The 24490-nt window shown below is 49.5% G+C and overlaps 2 protein-coding genes across 3 annotated transcripts in view; one reads left to right on the top strand and one right to left on the bottom strand.

Annotated features, from left to right (window-relative positions):
* Dync2i2 (dynein 2 intermediate chain 2) overlaps positions 1-24028 on the top strand; it is a 26863-nt gene extending 2835 nt beyond the window's left edge. The window contains exons 2-11 of the mRNA XM_090329394.1: positions 10539-10776; positions 10940-11183; positions 19609-19857; positions 21193-21302; positions 21860-22017; positions 22329-22438; positions 22759-22926; positions 23005-23237; positions 23418-23575; positions 23726-24028. Of these exons, the coding sequence (XP_090185520.1) occupies positions 10539-10776; positions 10940-11183; positions 19609-19857; positions 21193-21302; positions 21860-22017; positions 22329-22438; positions 22759-22926; positions 23005-23237; positions 23418-23575; positions 23726-23964 (1907 nt within the window). The 3' untranslated portion in view covers positions 23965-24028. The remainder of the gene's footprint in view (positions 1-10538; positions 10777-10939; positions 11184-19608; positions 19858-21192; positions 21303-21859; positions 22018-22328; positions 22439-22758; positions 22927-23004; positions 23238-23417; positions 23576-23725) is intronic.
* Positions 24017-24490, bottom strand: part of Sptan1 (spectrin alpha, non-erythrocytic 1) — a 67544-nt gene continuing 67070 nt past the window's right edge. For both annotated transcript variants that reach the window (XM_090330787.1, XM_090330788.1), the window contains one exon: positions 24017-24490. In XM_090330787.1, coding sequence (XP_090186913.1) covers positions 24365-24490 — 126 coding nt within the window. In that variant the 3' untranslated portion in view covers positions 24017-24364.

Here is a 24490-nt window from a genome sequence, read left to right as displayed (position 1 = left end):
GGGGCTGTGGCTCAAGGAGTAGGTTAGTAGCCTTGAGCTGAAGAGCTCAGGGACAGGGCCCAGGCCCAAAGTTCAAGTCCCATGACTGACAAAAAAAAAAAGGAAAAGCCAGAAGTAGCACTTTGGCTCAAGTGGTAGAGTGTTAACCTTAAGCAAAAGAAGCTCAGGGATACTGCCCAGGTCCTGAGCTCAAGCCCAGAACTAAGGAAAAATAAAGTGTTGATGATGATGATGTCTGGCGCAAGTGGCTCAATCTTTAATCTCAAAAGGCTAAGCATTAAAGATGGTGATTTGAAGCTAACCTAGGGTAGGAAACTCCATGAGACTTTTCTCCATTTAAGCTCCAAAACGCTGGAAATGATGTGCCAGAATAAACACAAAGAAATGTAGAGGGTTTTTTTTTTTTCCCTCCTTCTTCTTCTTTGTGCCAGTACTGGGGACTTGAACTAGGGCCAGTGCACTCTCTCTTACCTTTTTCACCCAAGGCTTGCACTCTACTACTTGAACTACACCTCTACTTCTAGCTTGTTGATAGTTCATTGGAGATCAGAGTCTCATAGACTTTACTACCTGGGCTGGCCTCAAATCCTGATTAGTAGATCTCAGTCTCCTGAGTGTCTAGAATTACAGGGAGAACAGCCAGCATCTACCTGCAGGGCTTTGAGTTCAGGGCAAATAAGGTATTCCTGACAGCTAAGGAGAGGATGACGGATCCACTCTGAAGACTGTGTCCAGTCCACCTACACGGAGCAGTGTGTACAAAGCCTTTACCCTTCAGATGCCCTCCTGCCTGTAACTCCAATAGAAATGTATACTCAGATACACATGTGCACCACTGGGTGTGATGAATGTGTTCAAGAATGTGCCTATCAAGATTCCTAGCGCCCAAACCTGGAAACAATAGACATGTCTGTCCCCAGTAGAATGAATACATTGTAAGATGTTCATAGAAAGGAACAGGCAAGCAGTGGGAATAAATGAACTGCAGCTTGCACAGGAAGATCTGAATGAAGCATGCATCTAGAAAGTTGAGTGCAAGAGGCACAAAATAGTGACTACTGAATGATTTCATTTGTAGCCATGTAAAAACAAGCAAACCTGCCCAGAGGAAGATGGCTTATGCCTGTAATCTAAAATACCATAGAGGGTGAGATCTGAGATTTTTTTTTTTTTTTTTGCCAGTCCTGTGCTTGAGCTTAGGGCTTGAGCACTGTCTTTGGACTTTTTCAAGGTTAGAGCTCTACCACTTGAGCCTCAGCACCACTTCTGGCTTTTTTCTATGTATGTGGTACGGAGGAATCGAACCCAGGTCTTCGTGCATGCTAGGCAAGCACTTTAACCACTAGGCCAAACTCCCAGCCCCTGAGAACTGAGATTTGAAGCCAGCCCGAACAGGAAAATCCTGGGACTCTTCTCCAATTAACCACCAAAAGCTGGAAGTAGAGCTATGGCTCAAGGAGCGGGGTGCTAGCTTTGAGTAAAACAAGTGCAACACAGAAATGCAGGCCCCAAGTTTAAGCCACACACACACACACACACACACACACACACACACACACACACACACACACGGTAAACTGCTAAAGAACTGCTACCCTTGGCCAGGAGCATATATAGAGGATAAAGGATTTGCATCACTGAAGAGGACATTGAGGCCCTCTGGGGCCCTTCTAGGGTTCATGCTGCCTGCCTGTACTCATGGCAACATGCTTCCTAAAAGAGAAGACTCGGCAACAATCTAACCACCTTTAGGCGTCATATTATCACTGGAATACTCTAGCCAGGAACACAAAGAAGGAAAACTAAGGTGAAGGGAAAATAGGAAGTCCAAAACTATGTGGTCGTCCCTATTTCACAGAGTGGCGTGGGCCGAAGGGCTTTATCCTCTTTAGCTCCTATGGCCCTGTTGGGTGGCTGCAGAAAAGGGGAATGGACGGCAGGGAAGTGTTGTATTGTTTGCTGTGTTGTAATGCTAAGTTTTGGACCTTAGGACCATATTACTTAAATGAAAATATTCAGGAGGCTAGGATCTGGAGGATTGAGGTCTGAAGCCAGCCAAAGCAGAAAAATCCACTAGACTCCATCTCCAAAAATAACCAGCAACAAGTACAGCTGGATGGGCAGCTTAAGCAGAAAATGCTGGCTGACTGGTGAAGGGCAAGGACCTCGGTTCAAACCCCAGGGCTGCTACTAAAAGCCGGTGGCTCACACCTGTAATCCTAGCTACTCAGGAGATCCAAAGATCATGGTTCAAAACCAACTCCGGCAGGAAAGGGAGGGAGACTCTTATCTTCAATTAATCACCAGGAAACTGGAAGTGGCATTGTGGCTTCCAGTGATAAGGCACTAACTAGCCTTTAGCACAGAGCTCAGGGACAGTGCCCAAGCCTCATGACAAACAACACTAAAATAGAAAGAAAGAAAGAAATATATAAAGAAAAAAAGAAAGGGGGGAAGATGGAGGGAAGCAGCAAAAACCAAGCAGAGAGCTAGTGCTCATGCTTGTAAATCCTAGCTACTCAGGAGTCTGAGATCTGAGGATGGTAGCCAGGGTGGAGAGAAACTCTGTGAGACTCTTATTTCTCTAATTAAACACTTAAAAAAAAAAAATGAGGGCCCGGGAGTTTGGCCTAGTGGTAGAGTGCTTGCCTAGCATGCACCAAGACCTGGGTTCAATTCCTTGGTACCACATACATAGAAAAAAAAAAAGCTGGAAGTGGTGCTGAGGCTCAAGTGGTAGAGCTCTAGCCTTGAGAAAGTCCAAGGACACACACACACACACACCACTTAGCACTCAGCCAGCTCTTCCCAGCTTCAATCAGGCCCTTAAGGCCCCACCCTTCCTTTGTCAGCTTCCACAATCTTTGCTTCCTGGATTCTCAGGAATGCAGGGCATCTCTGCCTGCATTCCCAACATGCAATGAGAGAGTGGTAGCAAAGCAAAAGAGTTCCTTTGCCTTAGCCCACCATGGCCAGCAGCCTCTGAGAGCCACGGATGTTCATTAACCTGAGGCCAGATGACTTTCCAACACAGTTCTCTAGTTGTGTTTGCCTGCTCTTTCTATGGCTCTGGGTAGTTATGGTCTGTTCAGCACCTACAATGGCATTATCCTGTTTATTTTTTATTCATTGTATTTATTAGTTTATTTACTTGTTTATCTACTTATTTACTTGTTTATGAACTCAGGGTCTGGGCACTGTCCCTAAGCTTCTTTTGCTCAAGGCTAGCACTCTATCACTGGAGCCACAGTGCCATTTCTGGCTTTCTCTGTTTATGTGATACTGAGGAATAGAACCCAGGGCTTCATGTTACTAGAGTACCAGTCTTAAGCAAAAAGGCTAGGTGGGCACAATGACTCACGCCTGTGATCCTAGCTACCCAGGAGGCTGAGATCTGAGGATCACAGTTCAAAGCCAGCCTGGGCAGTAAAGACTGTGAGACTCATCTCCAGTGAACCATTAGAAAAACATGAAGTGGGGCTGATGCTCAAGGGATAGGGCAGTAGCCTTGAGCTGAAGAGCTTCGGGACAGTGCCCAGGCCCAGCGTTCAAGCCACAAGGCACACAAAAAAACCCAAAATAATAATAATAATAATAATAACAATAATAATAATAATAATAATAAGGCTAAGAGACAGCAACCAGGCCCTGAGTTCGAGCATTTTACTGAAAATAAGTAAACACACAATTCTGAGAGGCAACTTGTACTAGCTCCGAAGGACTAGAATAACCTGGATTTTAACTCAGATGTCTCAGACTCCCTAAGGCTACTCGTGGGGGCTGATGGCTTAGATGCTTGGAGCCCAGGACTGCCCTCTGACATTTTAAGACACTCCAGAGGATCAACCTTTAAAGGGGACTTGGTCCTACAGTTCCCCCTGCCCAAGTAGGAACTTACAGGTTTTTTTGTTGTTGTTGTTGTTGTTGTTTTTTGTGGTACCAGGGTACTAGGAATTGAACTCAGGACTTCCTGTTTGAGCCACACCTCCAATCCATTTGCTTTTAGTTTTTCAGATAGAGTCTCATTTTAACTTTATCAAGGGCCGGGAGTTTGGCCTAGGGGTTAAAGTGCTTGCCTAGCATGCATGAAGACCCGGGTTCGATTCCTTGGTACCACATACATAGAAGAAAGCCGGAAGTGGTGCTGAGGCTCAAGTGGTAGAGCTCTAGCCTTGAGAAATTCCAAGGACAGTGCTCACGCCCTGAGCTCAAGCCCAGGACTGGCAAAAAAAAAAAAAAAAAGTAACTTTATCAAGCATGCATGTATTAAACTGTAATCAATCCCACTACCTCTGCTTTCCTAATAAATGGGACCACAGATATGTACTACGATTCCTGGCCTTTTATTTTCTGTGCTGGTGCAAAGGCCCTATCTATGCTAGGCAGCAGAGTGTCAGCCATCCAGTTACATCCCCAGCCTGAGCTTCCTCTGTTGTTTCTGTTGTTGTTTTAATTGTAATTCCCTAACTTTTTAAAATTTTTCTGTCAGTAGTGAGATTTGAACTCAGGGACATTATCTTTAGCTCAAAACTAATGCTCTACCACCAAGCTACAATACTGCTTCTGGTTTTCTGTTAATTAGAGATGAGAGACTCATAGACTTTCCTGCCTGGGCTGGCTTCAAACTGTGATCCTCAGATCTCAGCCTTCTGAATAGCTAGGATTATAGGCACGAGCCACTGTGCCCAGCCGAATGCCGAGCTCTTGCTCCTCTGTGCTCACTAAAAAGTTATGGCAGGGGCTGGGAAGGTGGCCTAGTGGTAGAATGCTTACCTATCATGCATGAAGCCTTGAGTTCAATTCCCCCGTGCCACATAAACAGAAAATGCCAGAAGTGGTGCTGTGACTCAAGTGGTAGAGTGCTAACCTTGAGCAAGAGAAGCTCAGGAACAGTGCCCAACCCCAAGTTCAAGCCCTAGAACTGGCAATAATAATAATAATAATGACATTTCAATTAAAATTTAAGCCAGGTTCAATAGTGAAAAACTGTAGTCCCAGCTACTTAGGAGGCTAAGGTGGGAAGGTCACTTGAGTCCAGGAGTTTGAGGCCAGCCTGGAAAGGTCAGTCTTTTTTATCCTGTCTACTAGGTTCAATCAATCCTGCCTCAGCCTTATAAGAAATGATCTATAGATGTAAGATGTGTTCCTCACTTCGTGTGTGTGTGTGTGTGTGTGTGTGTGTGTGTGTGTGTGTTGGTATTGGGGCTTGAACTCAGGGCCTAGGCAGTGTCCCTTAGCTTACTCTTTCTTTCTTTTTTTCTTTCTTCCTTTCTTGTCAGTTATGAGACTTGAACTCAGGGCTTAGGTACTATGCCTGCGTAAAACTACTATTCTTCCAGGCCAAGAGTTTGGCCTACTGGTAGAGTGCTTGCCTAGCATGCACAAAGACCCAGGTTCAATTCCTTGGTACCACACACATAGAAAAAAGCCAGAAATGGTACTGTTGCCCAAGTAGTAGAGCTCTAGCCTTGAGAAAGCTCAGTCAGTGCCCAGGCCCTGAGTTCAAGGCCCAAGACTGGCCAAAGGAAACCATAAAACAACAACAACAACAACAACAACAAACAACTAATGTTCTTCTAAGTAAGCTACAGCTCCACTTCTGGTTTTCTGGTGGTTAATTAGATAAGAGACTCACCACGATGAAGTGGAGCCGTGACTCAAGGGGTACCCTTGAACTGAAGAGCTCAGGGGCAGCACCCAGGCCCAGAGTTCAAGCCCCATCACCAACAAAAAGAAAAAAAAAAAGAAAAGAAAAGAAAAGAAAAAGAAGAGACTCACCACTAACTTTCCTGCCAAGGTAGGCTTTGACTCGCAGTCCTCGGATCTCAACCTCCTCAGTAGTTAGGATTACAGGTGTGAGCCATCAGTGCCTGGTTCCCTTAGCTTTATTCTCTTCAAAGTTGGTCCTCTAGCAATTGAGCAACATCTCTAATTCTGGCTTTTTGGTTTTTATTAGAAATATGAGTTTCATGTCCAGGTACCAATGGCTCATGCCTGTAATCCTAGCTACTCAGGAGGCTGAGATCTGAGGATCACCATTCAAACTCAGCCTGGGCACTAAAGTCCCTGAGACTCTTATCTGTAATTAACTACCAAAAAACTGGAAATGGAGCTGAGGCTCAAGGGGTAGGGTGGTAGCCTTAAGCTGAAGAGCTCAGGGACAATGGCCAGGCCCAGGCCCACAGTTCAAGTTCCATGAAACACAAAAAAAAAAAAAAAAAAAAAAAAAGAAAGTAAAAAAGAAATCAGAGATGGATTCTCCTATCTCTGTCTCCAGTATAGCTGGGATTACATGGGTGTGCCACTATGTGTAGTCCTTTTACTTTTTTTTTTGCCAGTCCTGGGCTTGAGCTCAGGGCCTGGGCACTGTCCTTGGACTTTCTCAAGGCTAGAGCTCTATTACTTGAGCCTCAGCACCACTTCCAGCTTTTTTCTATATATGTGGTACTGAGGAATCAAACCCTGGTCTTCGTGCATGCTAGGCAAGCACTCTACCCCTAGGCCAAACTCCTGGCCCATGTAGTCCTTTTCTTAGGCACATGTGCTATATTTTATTTTACTCAGACTCAGCAGTGACAACTTAAAGGAATTCCTGTTTGTTACCATAAGCAGTGCAATGATACACTTCCTAGCAGCTAAATCTTGGCACCCATATATGGTTATTTACTTAGAGTACATCCCTGTAACTGTAATTGCAGAGTAAATAATAATGGCTTTTAACACGTTGCCATGTTGTCCACTTGCTCTCCAACAGCGCTTGTGTATATTTCACTGTCCCTGGCCTCAGTCAGGAAGCTTCATACTTGGGAGGTAGAAATATCAGCTCAGGGTCAGGCCCTAGCCATGCATAATTGAAATCCTAGCTACTGGAGATATATGAAATGATCAAGGTCTGAAACTGAACTTGGATTATAGTCCTGGCACTTGAAGTCTTCCTGGTCACTGTCCCTAAGTTTCTTTTTCTTTTTTTTTTTGCCAGTCCTGGGCTTGAGCTCAGGGCCTGAGCAATGTCCTTGGACTTTCTCAAGGCTAGAGCTCTATCACTTGAGCCTCAGCACCACTTCCGGCTTTTTTCTATGTATGCGGTACCAAGGAATCGAACCCGGGTCTTCATGCATGCTAGGCAAGCACTTTAACCACTAGGCCAAACTCCCGGCCCTCTAAGCTTCTTTTTCTCAAGACTAGCACTCTACCACCTGAGCCACAGCACCATTTCTGGCTTTTTCTATTTATGTGATAATAAAGAATGGATCCCAGGGATTCCTGCATGGTAGGCAAGAACTTCACCATTAAACCACATTCCCAGCCCCAGGATACAGGATACTATTTTGAAAGTAAAAATAAAGAGGGGCCGGGAGTTTGGCCTAGTGGTTAAAGTGCTTGCCTAGCATGCACGAAGACTTGGGTTCGATTCCTTGGTACCACATATATAGCCGGAAGTGGTGGTGAGGCTCAAGTGGTAGAGTTCTAGCCTTGAGAAAGTCCAAGGACAGTGCTCAGGCCCTGAGCTCAAGCCCCGGACTGGCAAAAAAAAGAAAAAAAAGAAAAAAAAAAAAAGAAAGTAAAAATAAAGAAAGCAAAAAAGACTGAGGCCTGGTGGCATATACCTGGAAGGCTGAGATCTGAGGATCACAGTTCCAAGCCAGCCTGGGTAGGAAAACTCCTGGAAACTCCAATGATCCACTAAAAAAAAAAAAAAAAGTGATAGAGCACTAGTCTTGAATACCTAAGCTGCAGGACAGGACTCAGACCCTAATTTCAAGACCCAGGAATGAAGGGGAAAAAAAAATCATGAGCCAGTGTTGTGGCTCACACCTATCATGATAAGCACCTCTGTGACTGAGATCAGATAGCAGAAGTTCAAGACAAGCCCACACAAATAGTCTCTAGACCCCCTCTTAACAGTAGCTGGACCAGCTGGGTGTGGTGGCTCATGCCTGTAATCTTAGCTACTCAAGAGGCTGAGATCTGAGGATCAAGGTTCAAAGCCAGCCTGTGCACAAAAGGACCTGAGATTCTTATCTCCAATTAATCACTAGAAAACAGGGAAGTGGGGCTTGGCTCAGGGTAGGGCAGCAGCCTTAAGCTGCAGAGCTCAGGGACGATGCCCAGGGCAAGTGCAAGCACCATGACCCACAAACAACAACAACAACAACAACAAACAAAATAAAAACAAAAACACTAGCTGGACATGGTGGTGGTAGTGGTGCCAGCCTATCATTCTAGGCAACTGAGAGACTGACACCAAACGATCAAGGTTTGAGGACAGTCAGGCAGAGAAGCCTGAAAGATTCTGTCTTGAAGATGGCTGGGCCTGGTGACAAAGGCTCATCATCCCAGTTATGGAGGAAAATGAAGCATAGGTGGTGCCCAGTCCAGGAATGAACTGGGGCTAGAACTGAGTCCTTTTAGCCAGGTGCAATGGCTCACACCTGTAATCCTAGCTACTCCGGGGGGCTGAGATCTGAGGATTGTGGTTCAAGGCCAGCCCAGGCAATGAAGACTGTGAGACTCTCCAATTAATCACTAGAAAAGGGGAACCGGGGCTGTGGCTCAAGGGATGGGGCCATAGCCTTGAACTGAATTGCTCAGGGACAATGCCCAGGCCCAGAGTTCAAGCCCCATGACTCACAAAAGAAGAAGAAAGAAGAAAGAAGAATAGGGGGAGGAGCAGGAGGAGGAGAAATGAGAACTTTTCAGGCCAGGAATTTGGCTTAGTGGTGGAGTGCTTGCCTAGCATGCATGAAGACCCAGGTTTGATTCCTTGGTACCACATATATAGAAAAAGCCAGAAGTGGTGCTATGGCTCAAGTGGTAGAGCTCTAGCACTGTAAAAGGCCAAGGACAGTGCTCAGGCCCTGAGACTAGCCAGCACAAGGTCAAGTGGCTCATACCTGTAATCATAGCCACTCAGAAGGCTGAGATCATGGCTTAAAGACAGGATAGGGTACGAGCTTCTTATCTCCAATTAGCCACCAAAATGCCAGAAGTAGGGGCCAGGAGTTTGGCCTAGTGGTAGAGTGCTTGCCTAGCATGCACCAAGACCTGGGTTCAATTCTTTGGTACCACATACACAGAAAAAAGCTGGAAGTGGTGCTATGGCTCAAGTGGTAGGGTTCTAGCCTTGAGGAAAACCCAAGGACAGTGCTCAGGTCTTGAGTTCAGTCACCAGGACTGGCAAAAAAAAAAAAAAAAAAATGCCAGAAGTAGAGCCATGGCTCAAGTGGAACAGTGCAAGCCTTCAGCACAAAAGCTAAGGTAGAGTGCCAAGGCCGTGAATTCAACTCCCCTGATGGGCACATACAAAACAAATGTCAGTCGGGTGAATGATGGCTTCCTAGCCTGTTGCTCACCAATGAGTATGAGAGGAGGATTTGTCTTTCTGAGTCTCAGGGAAGAGAAATAGGCAACATGGACTTTTACCCCTTAAGCCTTTTCTTCCTGCCTAAATCAAGCACAGGAAAGTATTCTAATGAGTATGTGGAGACCCCTTTGTTCACCTTTTGTGCTGGGACATTTCCAGATAGGTGAAGGCAGGCTGGAATCTGAGTGGAGAATGTTGATTTCGTGGAGGCAAGATGGGGATGGGATGGGAAGGATTATTTTATCTATCTATCTATCTATCTATCTATCTATCTATCTATTTATTTATTTTTTGCCAGTTGTGAGCTTGAGCTCAGGGCCTGAGCACTTGTGTTTGTTAGGCTGAAATTCCTGGCCCTTTTTTTTGTTGTTGTTATTGTTATTTTTTCAGATAGGTTCTGGAACTTTTGCCTAGGGGACACTAGTCCTACATATAATTTCCAGAAAATGGGAGACCTGTTTTGTTGACTGAGATGCAGTTTTTTCCCCCCCTGTGGCTAGACTTGAACTAACAACCCATCTTTGTCCCTCACTCAGCTTTGCAGTGGGCGGGACTTACAGGTGGCACCACCAACCCCACGCACCTGGGACTTTTGGAGTCCTTTCTGAGTGTGAGTTTTAGATTCCTTGATGATATTTCCAAGTTCTTCTAGGGTTAAGAGGTCATCACATGGACAATTTTATCTAGGGAAGCATTTCTGTTGCCTTTTTTTTTTTTTTTTGGCCTCCAGTGCTGGTAATCTAACCTGTCTCTGTGGCTTTGGCTTGAACACCGTCTGGATTGGAAAGGCTCTGGGTGGTACACCCCGAACCAGAACTGGGCAGGATTCTATGTCTGAGACAGGAGGAGGAGAATCCTGGAGACCTAACTGTGGGTTCCCTACCTAGAGGCCCACAGCATGCTTGGCTCGGGGGCCAGGCAGGCCACCTGTAAGCTCTTGCTGGGTGGTTTGGAGCAGCTCCGTCTCTGACCATCAGCACCCCCAGCAGACATATGTGTGAATGACAGTGAGCTGGGAGCTCGTGCTGTGCGTGTGTGTGTGGTAGATTCCCTCAGTTTGGCTTCCCGACTAGTCCACCTCACTTGAGATCTACGGATGAATATTTCTCATCAGCAGCCTTTGCCTGAATACAACGAAGCCATACTTGGGTTCCACACGCAGTTTTGTCCTCAGGAGCCCGGGGCGTCGCGGCGGGCCGGCCTGGAGCCCGGGAGCGCAGGGCCGCGTGGCGGGCGGAGGGAACTCGGGGCCCAGCCCCGCCGAGCAGGCCGCCGCGGCCTCCGGCAGCCTCCACCCTCGCCTCCGCGCCCGGCCTCCCGGCGCCATCTTTGAACCTGGAACCGGTGCTTCACCTCCGCAGTTCTTTTGCCCAGAAGGAGCGGCACGTTGTCAACCGAGTCGTTTCTTGGAGGTATCGCAAACCACACACACACGTATGGCGATATCTGCGGAAAAAAAAACATTCACTTTTTTAATTTTTCTTCTTGGGCCGTGGGGGAAACCATTGCACGACCGCTTCAAAAATGGTGTCTCCCGCTTCACTCGCCCTGACTTCCGCTCACGCACGCGCGGAGGGAGCCGGCGTCGGGGTCACGTCGGAGTACGCAGGCGCGGGTGGGCGGGGCCGTCACTATAGCAACCCGTGTGCCAGCCTCTCGGCTCCTCCGGGCGGGAAGCGCTGGCGTCGCGGAGCTGGCGACCCGCGGGAATGCGAACGCCGAGGGTCCCGGGAGGTCCGGGCCGCTGCAAGACGAGACCCTGGGCGTGGCGTCCGTGCCCTCGCAGTGGAGGGTGGCCCAGGGCATCCGCGGGGAGACGGTGAGGGCGCGGGCCCGGCTCGGGAGCCGCGGGCGGGCGGGCGGGCGGGACGCCGGGCCCGGCCCTGAGGCGGGCCGAGGGCTCAGGTGGTGACCCAGCCGTCCCCAGCCTCCGGAGGACGATCTGCGAGGACCCCACTCCCCGTGGGTGTCCCGTAAAGTTTGTAATGGCGTTCCTGGTGATAAGTAGCTTCACTAAGTGGTTTAATCAAAAACAGAAAAGAAAAAGGAAAAAAGAGGAAGGAAACACGGTAGAGGCGCCGCGATGAGAGGAAAGCCCGGCCCGGTCTCCCCGATAGGACGTGGGTGCAGATTTGAGCCTCTGCACACTGGAGGTCCCTCGGCCATCGAGGGAAGGAGAGCAGAGGAACTGCATTTGTAGTAAGCCGATCTCATGTATGGTGTGAGCTGAATCCTCCCACCTGGCTGGGGGACTCCACGCAGTTGGTGGATTGCAAGATGGGTTTCACACCTGCACTCCTAGCAATGCAGGAGGCTGAGATCTGCCGTTTGAAACCATCCAGGCAGGAAGGTCTGTGAGGTTCTTATCTCAGTTAAATCATATTAAAAGCCAGAAGTGGCACTGTGGCTCAGGTTGTAGAGTGCAGCCTGTTGGCTCAAAGTTTAGGACTCAGGACCCAAAAAACAACAGCAGCAGCAACAACAGCAAAAACAAGCCAGGCACCAGAGGCTCACACCTGTAATCCTACCTTCTCAGGAGGCTGAGACGTGAGGATCACAGCTTGAAGCCAGCTCCAGCAGAAAAGTTCCTGAGACTTATCTCTAGTCAAGTACTCAGAAAAGCCAGAAGTGGCAGTGTGGCTCAGGTGGTAGAGTGCTAGCCTTAAGCACAAAGAGGCTTAGGGATAGTGCATAGGCACTGAATTCAAGCCCCAGGACTGGCCAAAACAAACAAAATCCAAGGAGGGTTTCTTCCAGGTGATCTTTGTAGCAGACTTGGAAAAGTGAGAGCTAAGTAAAGCAGTCCAGGCTGAGCATGTGGCTGGTCGGAAGGTCTTGGTTTCCTGGCAGATTTGTTTGAGGAAGCATGTGGAGCAGAAGAGACGGGGATCCCAGGTGAGGTCTGAAGGACAGGAGGGTTAAAAAGCCTTTAGTTGATGGTTCACAGCTATAATCTTTTTAGTTACTCAAGAGGCTTAGATCTGAGGATCGTAGTTTGAAACCAGCCTTGGCAGGAAACTCCTTGAGACTCTTACCTTCAAATAACTACCCAAAAGCCTAAGTGGAACTGTGACTTAAGTGACTAAAGCACTAGCTTTGAGCAGAAAAACCATAGGGACAGTGCCCAGGCCCTGAATTCAAACCCCTGGATGGACAGACAGACAGATATACACCAGATACACACACACACACACACACACACACACACACACACACACACAAAGAAAAGAAAAGAGTAGCTGGGCACCAGTCATTTATGCCTATAATCCTTTGTAATCATAGCTACTCAAGTAACAGATCAGAGGGTCACAATTTAAAGCCAGACCAGTCAATAAAGTCTATGAGCCTCTTTTTTTAAAACCAGCCCTGGGGGCCGGGAATTTGGCCTAGTGGTTAAAGTGCTTGCCTAGCATGCACGAAGACCTGAGTTCGATTCCTTGGTACCACATATAGAAAAAAGCCAGAAGTGGTGCTGAGGCTCAAGTGGTAGAGCTCCAGCCTTGAGAAAGTCCAAGGACAGTGCTCAGGCCCTGAGCTCAAGCCCAGGACTGGCAAAATAAAAAATAAAAAATAAAAAAAATAAAACCAGTCCTGGGGTTTGAACTCAGGGCCTGAGCACTGTCCTTGGGCTTTCTCAAGGTTAGCACTCTACCTCTTGAGCCATAGCACCATTTCCAGCTTTTTCTATGAACATGATATTGAGGAATCGAACCCAGACCTTTGTGGACACTAGGCAAGCACTCTACCATTAGGCCAAATTCCTGGCCTCTGTGAGCCTCTTATCTCCCATTAGCTACTGAAAAAGCCAGAAATATAGCTATGATACAAGTGTTAGAATGTCATCTTTGAGCAAAAGAAGCTCAGGGACAGCATGCAGGCCATGAGTTCACACCCCAGGATCAGCAAAAAAAAAAAAAAAAAAAAAAAGCTCTTGTGCTCAGCGCTGGTGGTGGCTCATACCTATATTCCTAGATACTCAGCAGCCCAAGGTCTGGTGATCAAAGTTCAAAGCCAGTCCCTTCAGGAAAGTCTGTGAGACTGTTTGTCTCCAATTGACAGAAGTGAGCTGTGCCTCAGGTGGTAGATTACTAGCTTTGAGTGGAGAAAGAGACAGTTAAGCTACAGTGCCAGCATGCACACAGAGACACAACAAAAGAAAGATCTTGCATTGTATGGATGTGGTCTTTCCATCTTGCATGAAAATAAGCTGTGTGTTTTGCAGAAGAGGAAATATAGGTTATTGAAACCCTGGATAGCCTTGGTCAGCAACGTTAATGTTTTTTCTTTTCTTTTTCTTTTTTTGCCAGTCAGTCCTGGGGCTTGAATTCAGGGCCTGAGCACTGTCCCTGAGTTTCTTTCACTCAGGGCTTGCCACAGTGCTGCTTCCTGCTTTTTTCTGATTACGTGATAATGAGGAATGGAACCCAGGGCTTTCTGCATGCTAGGCAAACACTCTAACCCTCAGCCACATTCCCAGGCTCTCCAGGAAATGATGATCTTGAGAACACATAGGTATTTGCCTGATGCCTTGATGTCTGCAGATGTCCAGCCAGGATCTGAGCTGGCTCCAAGCCCTTCTTCCCTGTGCCTTTACTGCATAGGAATGCTTCTGTCCCAAAGCAAATCCAGTTCAGTCTGTCACATCTTCAATGAAGGTAAATAGAAATGTCATGCACTGATATTTATTATTTTATTTTTATTTTTGCACTGACATTTAAACAACAGTTCTGAAGATGGAGATTTTAGGAGATTCTGGGATGGGATCTATTGAGGTAGTGAGGACCAGTTCGATGAGGAAGACTGAGGGAGACTGGGGAGCAGGGAGTGAGATGGAGGCGCCTGAGGTTTCTGTGGATAGCTTTAACCTTAAGCTTGTAAGAAATGATGTGTTACTTGGAGTATATAGGTTTATATATTGGGTTATATATGAATTATATCCATACAGGTCATTCCGTAGCCCATTGCCATTTCTCTCCTGTCCTGAAGGATGCATATATATATTATTATTTTTTTTTGGTGGTTCATGGGATTTGAACTCTGGGCCTGGGCACTGTCCCTGAGCTCTTCAGCTCAAAGCTACTGCCCCACCCCTGAGCCACAGCCCCACTTCCCGTTATCTAGTGGTTAATTGGAGATAAGAGTCTTTGAACCCAGATCCTCAGATTTGAGCCTCTTGAGTGTCTAGGATTATAGGTGTGAGCCACTGTGCCAGGTCTGAAGGAAATTTCTATTTTTTTTTTTTTTGGTCTTTCCTTTTTTACATACTGGGGGTTGGACCCAGGACATTGCACTGGCTAGAGATTCTTATTCTTATCTATTTAGGCCTTAGGATTGAACCCAGGGACTTGTGCAAATTACATACATGTTCTGTATTTTAACATAACTCCAGTCTCCAGTTTTGTTCTGGTGCTAGTATCAGGGCTTGAAATCTTGGCCTTACCCTTTTGCTCAGCTCTCTTGCTCATGGTTAGTGCTGTATCATTTGAACTGTACCTCCAGCCCCTCGTCTGGATGATGAATTGGAGATGGGGTCTCCCATACTTTTCTGTCAGACTGGCTTTGAATTGAGCACCTTTTTTATTTTTATTTTTTGCCAGTCCTGGAGCTTGAACTCAGGGCCTGAGCATTGTCCTTGGGCTTTCTCAAGGCTGGTAGTCTGCCACTTGAACCACAGCACCACTTCCAGCTTTTTCTATATATGTGGTTCTGAGGAATTGAACCTGGGTCTTTATGCATGCTAGGCAAGCACTCTACCACCAGGCCAAACTCTTGGCCCCTGAATTGAGATCCTTTAGGTCTCAGGCTCCTGAGCTGCTAAGCTTACAGGTGTGAGTCATTAGTGCCAGATTGGATTTTGTTTCTGATGTAGGGTCAGTTCCCAGCACTGTAATAATAATAATAATAATGATAATAAGTAAAAAAGGCCCTGAGTTCAAGCCCCAGGACTGGCAAGAAAAAAAAAAGTAAAAATGTAAATTTCCCTTTTAATTTTTTCTCCCTTTTTTGAAGTGACCTTGAATACCCTAAGGAAGTACTCTGCAACTGAGCTTCAACCCTAGCCTAGCCTAACAAAAGCTTCTTAAACTTCATTTTATTTAAACAGTGCCAGTTTGATGAACCATTAGGCCGTTTCCAGTTTTTCTTTATTATCAATAAACTCTTTGATGTGTATTGTAACTAAATTTTTATTTAGTTCCTTTATTTGGTAAGTTCCTGTAGAAAAGTTGAACATTGCAACATTGTAATATATTTGTGCTTCAAGAGGGATTTAAAAAGCAAAACATTAAACATTAATAGTCTAACTTCTTTTCTTGCTATGTGCTGAACTGTTGACAGAGGATAGGATCCTAACCTTGGTTAGAGTTGAGGATTCTTTTGAATAACCCTAGGTTTGAATTTAGGGTTGCCTTGTGCTTGTTTAGCTTCCTAGCTTAGTTGGTGCTCTACCACTTGAGCCAAGTCAGTAGCCTGGCCTTTTGCTGGTTATTTTGGAGATGGTGTTCCATGGACTTTGCTGCCTTGGATTGGATTTAAGTCTCCTGCGTAGCTAGGATTGCAGGTGTGAATCATTCAAGCTCCATTAGGATTTAGGATTTGAATCAGTGGTTTGGCCTACGCCAGCCCGTGACTTTCTGCAACGTGGGTGCTGTGAGTTCTCGGAATGTGACCGCCAATTCCAAACTACAAAGCTGCTCACGTAAAGATAATTTTCTATGTTGGCGCCCATTGAACTATCTGAGAGGAGCTGTCCTAGCTATCCCCCTGCTTTTTTATTTTATTTAACTAGTCTTGGGGCTTGAGCTCAGGACCTTGGACCTTGGTATTGTCCCTGAGCTTCTTTTGCTCAAGGTGAGCACTCTACCACTTGAGCTGCAGTGCCACCTCTGGCCTTTTCTGTTTGTGATACTGAGGAATTGAACCCAGAGCTTCATGCATGCTAGGCAAGCACTCTACCATTAAACTACATTCCCAGCCCCATATATATATATATATATATATTTTTTTTTTTTTTTTTTGCCAGTCCTGAGCTTGAGCTCAGGGCCTGAACACTGTTCTTGGGCTTTCTCAAGGCTAGAGCTCTACCACTTGAGCCGCAGCACCACTTCTGGCTTTTTCTATATGTGAGGTACTGAGGAATCAAACTCAGGGCTTTGTGGATGCTGGGTGATGACTCTACCAATATACTATGCTCTCTTCCAGCCTGTTTGTTTAGTTATGTCAGTACTAATGCTTCGCCTCGGCCTGGCTGCTGTCTCTTAGTTTTTTCTTTTTCTTTTTTTTTTTTGCCAGTTCTGGGCTTGAGCTCAGGGCCTGCGCACTGTCCTTGGACTTTCTCAAGGCTGGAGCTCTACCACTTGAGCCTCAGCACCACTTTTGGCTTTTTCTAAGTATGTGGTACCAAGGAATCGAACCTGGGTCTTCGTGCATGCTAGGCAAGCACTCTACCACTAGGCCAAACTCCCGGCCCATCTTAGCTTTTTCATTCAAGGCTGGCTGTCACACACTTGAGCAGTATCTCCACTTCTGGCTTTTTTGCTGGTTGATTGGAGACAGGAGTCTCATGGACTTTCTTGCCTTGGTTGGCTTTAAACTGTGATCCTTTACACCTCAACCTTCTGAAACACTCATGTTCAGCTAGGGTGTGCGTGTGTGCATGCGTGTGTGCGTGTGTGCGTGTGTGCATGCATGAGCGTGCATACCATAGAGCTTGAACTCAGGGCCTAGGAACTATCCCTGAGCTTTTTGTGCTTAAGGCTAATACCCTGTCACTTTGAGCCACAGCTCTACTTCTGGTTTTTTGGTGTTTTCTTGGAGATGAGTCTTACAAACTTTTCCTGCTCCAGATGGCTTTGAACCACAATCCTCAGGTATCAGCATACTGAGTAGCAAGGATGATAGATATGAGCCACCAGCTCTCCTGGTTCCATTTTTTATTTTTATTTTTTGCCAGTCCTGGGCTTGAGCACTGTCCTTGGACTTTCTCAAGGCTAGTACTCTACCACTTGAGCCTCAGCACCACTTCCAGCTTTTTGCTATGTATGTGGGGTACCAAGGAATCAAACCCGGGTCTTCGTGCATGCTAGGCAAGCACTACCACTAGGCTAAACTCCCGACCCCAAGTTTTTAATTTTTTAAACTCCTGTTTTTTTCTTATTATGTAGTCCAGGCTGACTTTGAAGTCCTAATCCTCCAACCTCTGCCTCCTTCGTGCTTTCATTACAGATGTGAAATACCACGCCTGGTCTTTTTCAACAACAGTGCAGTTCAGTGGCTTCTAGGTCCCTCCCAGCACTGCTGTCCTCTCTGTCTAGCACCAGGGCTTTCTTCCTCAGTGGGTGCTGTCTTTGACCCAGAGGCTGAGTACCTTGAGGACAGGGTGGAGACCAGTGTCATTTTCCATCTCCCAGGAAATGCTCCACTGCACCTGAGCCTTCCACGCCTTGCCGCCACCTCTTGAAGTGCACCCTCCCTCACCCTGGACTGGTCACCTTTGGCCCTTGCCTCGGTCATGCAGTGCTCCCAAGCTGATTGGCCAGGGCAATGAGTGGCAGAGGCCTATAGTGTTAGAATAGTGAAACTCACCTAGCCTTTGGCAGATGCTTCCTGCAGCTGCCCTGGAGCTCCCTGGGGAGGGAAGCCCACTGGTCCTGGGAGAGCTGGGGGCCTCTGTCTCTTTTCCTGTGGCACTGGTGATTCTTGTCTTTTGGGTGTACGCTCGGTTTCAGATCCAGTCATATGCAGTCCAGCTCACTAAACTTACGTTTTTTTGGTGCTGGTCTTGAGGCCTAAGGTATTATACCTAAGGTCTTTGTTTAAGGCTAGTGCTGTACCACAGCTCTACTTCTGTTTATTTGTTTTATAGTTTCCAAGTAGAGATAAGAGTCATGGATTGGGAGTTTGGCCTAGTGGTAGAGTGCTTACCTAGCATGCACGAAGACCCAGGTTCAATTCCCCCATACCACATACAGAGAAAAAAGCCAGAAATGGTGCTGTGGCTCAAGTGGTGGAGCCCTAGCCTTGAGAAAAATCCAAGGACAGTGCCCAGGCCCTGAGTTCAAGGCCCAGTGCTGGCCAAAAAAAAAGAAAGAATCTTACATACCTTTCCGCCTGGGCTGATTTTAAATTAAGATCCTTAGATCTCAGCCTCTCGAGTAGCTAGGATCACAGACCTGAGCCACTGGTTCCTGACTGAGCTGAGGTTTTGCTCTGGCCCGCCTGCCCCTGCGTGGGACTCCTTCCTGAAGCTCCTGACTCTGCTTCACTTCTCAGCCCATTTCACCACCGCAGAGGTGGCCTCCTTCCCAGCTTGACGGTCCAGCCTCCTGAGTCCTTTCAGTATCTCTGCCTCTGCCCAAGGACTTGGGGTTTTCCACATTTATTTGTCCCATCATTCCCACCCTCACTGAAGCACCTGGAACATAGGCCTCTTGCACCTCTTGTCCTGTGCGTTGGCCCTGTGAATATACACAATTGTATCTCTCCTGCATGCCAAACCCTGTGCCACATACCAGGGACATATGCTCGTTTACCAGCTGGAAGGACTGAGCAGGTACAATGGGGAGGGTGGGGTGCCTGTGCTGGGTTCCTGTGCCCTACAATCAGCTGTTTGACGGGGTCCTAGCCTGTGCTGGACAATAGTGGGCACAAGGCCGGCTCTTGCCAGCCATCCTTTGGTAAAGATGAGAAGTGTGTGGACGTAGGCTGGCATTTCCTCTGCTGATCCAATGCCTGCACCTGTTCCCAGCTGAGCAAGGAGGTCCTTGCAGACAGGTGGCTGTGTGGAGGGGGCATGGGTCCCTCTTCCGCCCTCTGGAGCATCCTGTGGGGGGAGCAGTGGCAGGGCGCAGCGTCTACTGGTGGCCAGGTGGTGGCCAGTGCTGGCTGCAAGGGGCCAATCTTGTTACCTGCTAGCCTCCTAGCTGAGTCCCCCCCTCCCCTCCATAGGTACCTAGCAAATGTCCCAGCACAGCCTCCTACTGGCTTATTTGGGTCACATGACCGTAGCTGAGCCAATCACTGGCTGGGAGAAGATACAGAGTGATACAAAGCTCTGGTTGTCTGGCTGCAAGTCACGTGTCCCCTTCTGTGTCATCTCCAACCTCAGCCACCAGAGGGTGCCTCCTGGTGACAGGAAGAGGGTCCACTGGGCACAGAAAGCATCTAGAGATAGCACCCGAGCGAGCTAGTGTGAAGAGGGCATGTGTGCCGCCACATCGCGACGCTGGTTTATTTCTCCCTCCTAGAAAAGCTGCCAGACAGCGAGCATCGCCACCACCGAGGTGTCCACCCAGGCCCGGAAGCATGCAGATGCCCAGGTGCAGACGGAGGCCCCCGAGCCAGTGGCTGTGCTGCCTTTGCCCCGGCACCACAGCCCGAGGCTGGTGGCCTTTCTCCGCCGAGTGGAGGCCATGGTCATCCGGGAGCTGAACAAGAACTGGCAGAGCCATGCCTTCGATGGCTTCGAGGTGAACTGGTCCGAGCCACAGCAGACGGTAGGACCTATGTTGCCAGCTCAGGCTGGAGCCACCCCACATGTCCCCCTAGCCCTCCAAGTTTCAGTGGCACTAGTGCCCAGCTGCCGCTGTTAATTTGTTTTTTGTGCTCCTTGAGTCCTGGCCCCTGTTCTGGGAGATGGTACTGTCAGACTGTCCATCTTCCTGCTGGAGAGGTAAAGGTTACAGAGCAGCCTGTACCTGCGCCCGTGTACCTGAAGGGCTGCTCTGGCCTGGTGCTGATCTGGAGTCTTTGTGTGGCATTGCCTTTACTGCTCAAGGCACCCAAGAGTCTCATACCCATGGCTTCCTATGAGACTGGAGTACCATAAGGCAAACAAAAACAAAATGGTGCTCAGAGACAGGTGGGCACAATGGCTCACGCCTATAATCCTAGCTACTCAGGAGGCTGAGATCTGAGGATCGAGGTTCAAAGCCAGCCTGGGCACAGAAGGACCTGAGACTTTATCTCCAATTAACCTCTAGAAAAATGGGAAATTGGGCTTGGCTCAAGGGTAAGGCATACCTTGAGCTGTAGAGCTCAGGGACAGCACCCAGGCCCAGGGGTAGGGGGGTAGCCTTCAGCTGAAGAGCTCAGGGACAGCGCCCAGGCCGAGTTCAAGCCCTATGACCCCCACACACAGAGAAAAGCTGGGAATAGTGCTGTGGCTCAAGTGGTAGAGTTCTAGCCTTGAGAAAGCCCAAGGACAGTGCTCAGGCCCTGAGTTCAAGCCCTAGATCTGGAAAAAAGAAAACAAGAATGTGATGCCCTGAATTCAAGCCTCAAGACTTGCATACACAGAAAAATAAATTTAGTTGGACACCAATGGCTTATACCTATTATCCTAGCGGCTCAAGAGGCTGAGTCCTGAGGATCAGGGTTCAAGCCAGCCCAGGCAGAAAAGTTCAACAGACTCATACTTCTAATTAACTAGCAGAAAGTTTAAGGTGGAGCTGTAGTTCTAGTGGTAGAGTGTCAGCTTAGCAAATAAGCTGAATGAGCAAAAGACCCTGAGTTCAAGACCCTGCACAGTGGCTCACACCTATAATCCTAGCTAGTTAGGAGGCTACGATCTGAGGATCATGGTTCAAAGCCAGCCCAGGCACTAAAGTCCATGAGACTCATCTCCAGTTAACCACCAGAAAAACTGGAAGTGGTGCTGTGGCTCAAGGGGTAGGGCAGTGGTAGGGTGAAGGGTTGCACTTTCCTTCAGGACTGGGCAGTGGCTGTGGCTGTGGACAGCTTTTTGGGCTTGGCTGCACAGGCCAGGTGCTGCACCAAGCCACTGCTGTGTGGCTTTGGGGCTGGGCCTTGAAGATGACTTGTCTCTGCAGGTGTCCTGTCTGCACACGCTGTGCTACCCCCCAGCGCAGGCACAGGGTCTGCATGTCACCAGCATTTCCTGGAATGCCACAGGCTCTGTGCTGGCCTGTGCCTATGGTCGGTGAGTGACTGCTGGGACAGGTAGTGGGGCCAGTGGAGACCTCAAGATGCATGTGGGCCTGTGTACCCTGAGAATGTGGCCACTCTAGGCCATCTGGGCAGGGAGAATGCAGGGGTGGGGCTGTGTAGCAGCCTACCTTTCCTTTGCCAGCTGTTTCTCTGTGCCTGTATTTTGATGTCCCTTGCCTCATCTCCAGGGCCTTGGACTCTTTTTTTGCCAGTCCGAGGACTTGAACTCAGGGTCCAGGCACTTTCCTTGGGCTTCTCAAGGCTAGTGCTCTACCATTTGAGCCTCAGCACCACTTCCAGCTTTTTCTGTGTATGGTACCGAGGAATCAAACCCAGGTCTTCATTCATGCTAGGCAAGCACTCTACCTCTAGGCCAGCACTCTACCGCTAGGCCATGCTTCTGGCTAGGGCCTTGGACTCTCCAGGCATGGTGCTCTCAAGGTGTCACCATGCCCCTAGAATGCTGTGTTTGGGTGGGAGGGGGCACCGGCAAACGTGTCTGTTTGGTGGGGAGGTAGAAGATGACTGGTGCTAAGCGTGTCTGCACAGGTTGGATGATGGCGACTGGAGTACACTCAAGTCCTTCGTGTGTGCCTGGAACCTGGACCGGCGTGGGCTGAATCCCCAGCAGCCGCTGGCAGTGGTGGAGGTGCCCAGCGCTGTCATGTGCCTGGCCTTTCACCCCACCCAGCCCGCCCACATAGCAGGTGAGTGCACGCCCTGTGCCAGCCTCACTGCCTCAGCCTCTCAGGGCTGGCCTCCTCCCGTCCCAGGCTGGCTTCCTCCCTGCAGAAGTGGCAGGGGAAGGCCCCAAGGCCTAAGGAGATGGCAAGGCTGCCCCACCTTCTGGGGTGTGCCAGGCACAGGTTGGCATGGCACTGGGAGGAAGGGGCATCTGGAGAGTTGAGGTGGGGATTTCAAGGATGAGGCCCTCTGCCTTGGCTCCATAGCCAGTGCCTGGGTGGGAAGCTGTAGTGCTGGCTGTGGCAGAGCTGAGGCCTGGCCTGGCTCTCGGCAGGAGGGCTGTACAATGGAGAGGTGCTGGTATGGGACTTGAGCAGGCCCGAGGACCCCCTGCTGTGGCGCACAGGCCTGACTGATGACACCCACACGGACCCTGTGTACCAGGTCAGGAGGGGGACAGGGCTCACGACTTGAGACCAAGGGAAGGCCCTCGCCCTCCATGGGGGAAGGTCAGCAGCGTGTTCGGAGCTCCTCCGCTGTCCCGGCCTCTACAGGAGGCTGTGTGAGCTGCAGCACCCTCAGTGCTGGGATTCTGGGTCGGGAAAGGACCTCAGGCCCTGAGTGCCCCGGGGGGGGGGGGGGAAGGGGGAGGCTGGGTCCTGCCCCTCCTGTTCTGGGGAACTCCTTTTCCTGAAAGTGACTATAGTGGGGAGCGGGGAGCACTAGGGGCCATGTGTTCACACCGTCCCGCCCTGTCACCCCAGGTTCTCTGGCTGCCGGAGCCCCAGCACAGCCACCGGTTCCAGGTGCTGAGCGTGGCCACCGACGGGAAGGTGCTGCTCTGGCAGGGGGTTGGGGCCGGCCAGCTGCAGCTCACAGAGGGCTTTGCTGTGGTTGTGCAGCAGCTGCCACGGAGCAGCAAGCTGAAGAAGGTAGGGCCTGAGGAGGCCTGCGGCCCTGGGGACTGAGCCATCCGAAGCCCCGACCTCACCGCTGCCACTTCTTCACAGCCATCGCGGGGCGAGACCGAGGTGGGCGCCACCGCTGTGTCTTTCTCCAGCTTCGACCCCAGCCTGTTTGTGCTGGCCACAGAAGGTGGCTTCCCCATCAAGTGCTCACTGGCTGCAGAGGAGGCAGCGCTCACACGCATGCCCAGCTCTGTACCTCTGCGGGCTCCTGCGCAGTTCACCTTCTCTCCCCACGGGGGCCCCATCTACTCTGTGAGCTGCTCCCCCTTCCACAGGTATGGACTCCGCTGTGAGCCTGGTTGTGCATTTTGATTGGTCCTGGCTCGCCCCTTGTGAGGACTCACCCCGTGTCTGGGGCAAAGGGAATGCCGAGCTGATGGCTCAGGCAGCCTGGCCGTGCCTGTATGCCCAGTCATTGCCCATCCCCGTGTCTGGCTCTGCTGTGTCCTATGCAGGAATCTCTTCCTGAGCGCGGGGACGGATGGCCACGTCCACCTCTACTCCATGCTGCAGGCACAGCCCCTGACCTCACTGCAGTTGTCCCACAAGTACCTGTTTGCCGTGCGCTGGTCCCCCGTGCGCCCCCTGGTTTTTGCAGCTGCTTCTGGGGATGGTAGGAGAAGGCCATGGGCCTAACCTCGTCCAGTGGGGTTTGGCACCCAGCTGGTGCCTGGGTCCTGGGCTGGGGACTGACTGCCCATGGAGCCAAGATGACCTCCCACAGCTGGTGGGGTGGTCTTAGTTTCTAAATGTCTCCCTGCAGGAGATGTGCAGCTGTTTGATCTCCAGAAAAGCTCCCAGAAGCCCACAGCATCCATCATGCAGACCCACGATGGAAGCCCTGTCTACTGTCTGGAATTTAACAGCCAGCAGACACGGCTCTTGGCTGCTGGTGACGCCAAGGGCACGGTGAAGGTGTGGCAGCTGAGCTCGGCCTTCACGCAACAGGGGCCCCGGGAGACGGAGGACTTGGAGCAGCTGGCCTCAGAGATAGGCACCTGAGGGCCGCTGTGAGCACAGCAGGGGCGAGCTGTGTGAGCCAAATGAAGAGACGTTTCTAGGGGGAGAGTTGAGAGTCCTTTATTGTCTTTTACATGAACACAGAAGATGGGGCGGGGTGGTGGTGGGTGGGGAGAGCAAGGATGGAGGGAGCCAGCTGCTTAGGGTTGTCTAGGTTGGAATGAGGGCAGCTGGTTCAAGACACAGGTGTGGGTCCCCACAGCAACATGGTGATTGTGACCAGACCAGAAGCGGTTTATTGAAGCACCATTTTCTACTAAGTCTTAACCAAGCTAAGCAGGCTTACGGTTACACTGAAGGAAGTGCGTGGAATATTCTCAGTGGGCACAGAGGAAGTCACATGCAGCAGGGCAAGCAATGTGGAGGTCAGGCTAGCTGAGGATCAATTCACGAAGAGCGAGCGGGTGAACTCGACATAATCGAAGGCCGTGGGGAGCTCTCGGCCCTTGCCATCCACGTAGGGCTTCATGTGGGACACGCAGTAGTCGGCTTGTTCCCGGGTCAGGTT

The sequence above is a fragment of the Megascapheus bottae genome, chromosome 3 (genome assembly GCF_031878675.1).
Source record: "Megascapheus bottae isolate mThoBot1 chromosome 3, mThoBot2.hap1, whole genome shotgun sequence".
In the NCBI taxonomy this organism is placed as follows: domain Eukaryota; kingdom Metazoa; phylum Chordata; class Mammalia; order Rodentia; family Geomyidae; genus Megascapheus; species Megascapheus bottae.
Note: the sequence above shows the minus strand (reverse complement) of the source record. Positions and strands in the feature narration are given on the sequence as shown.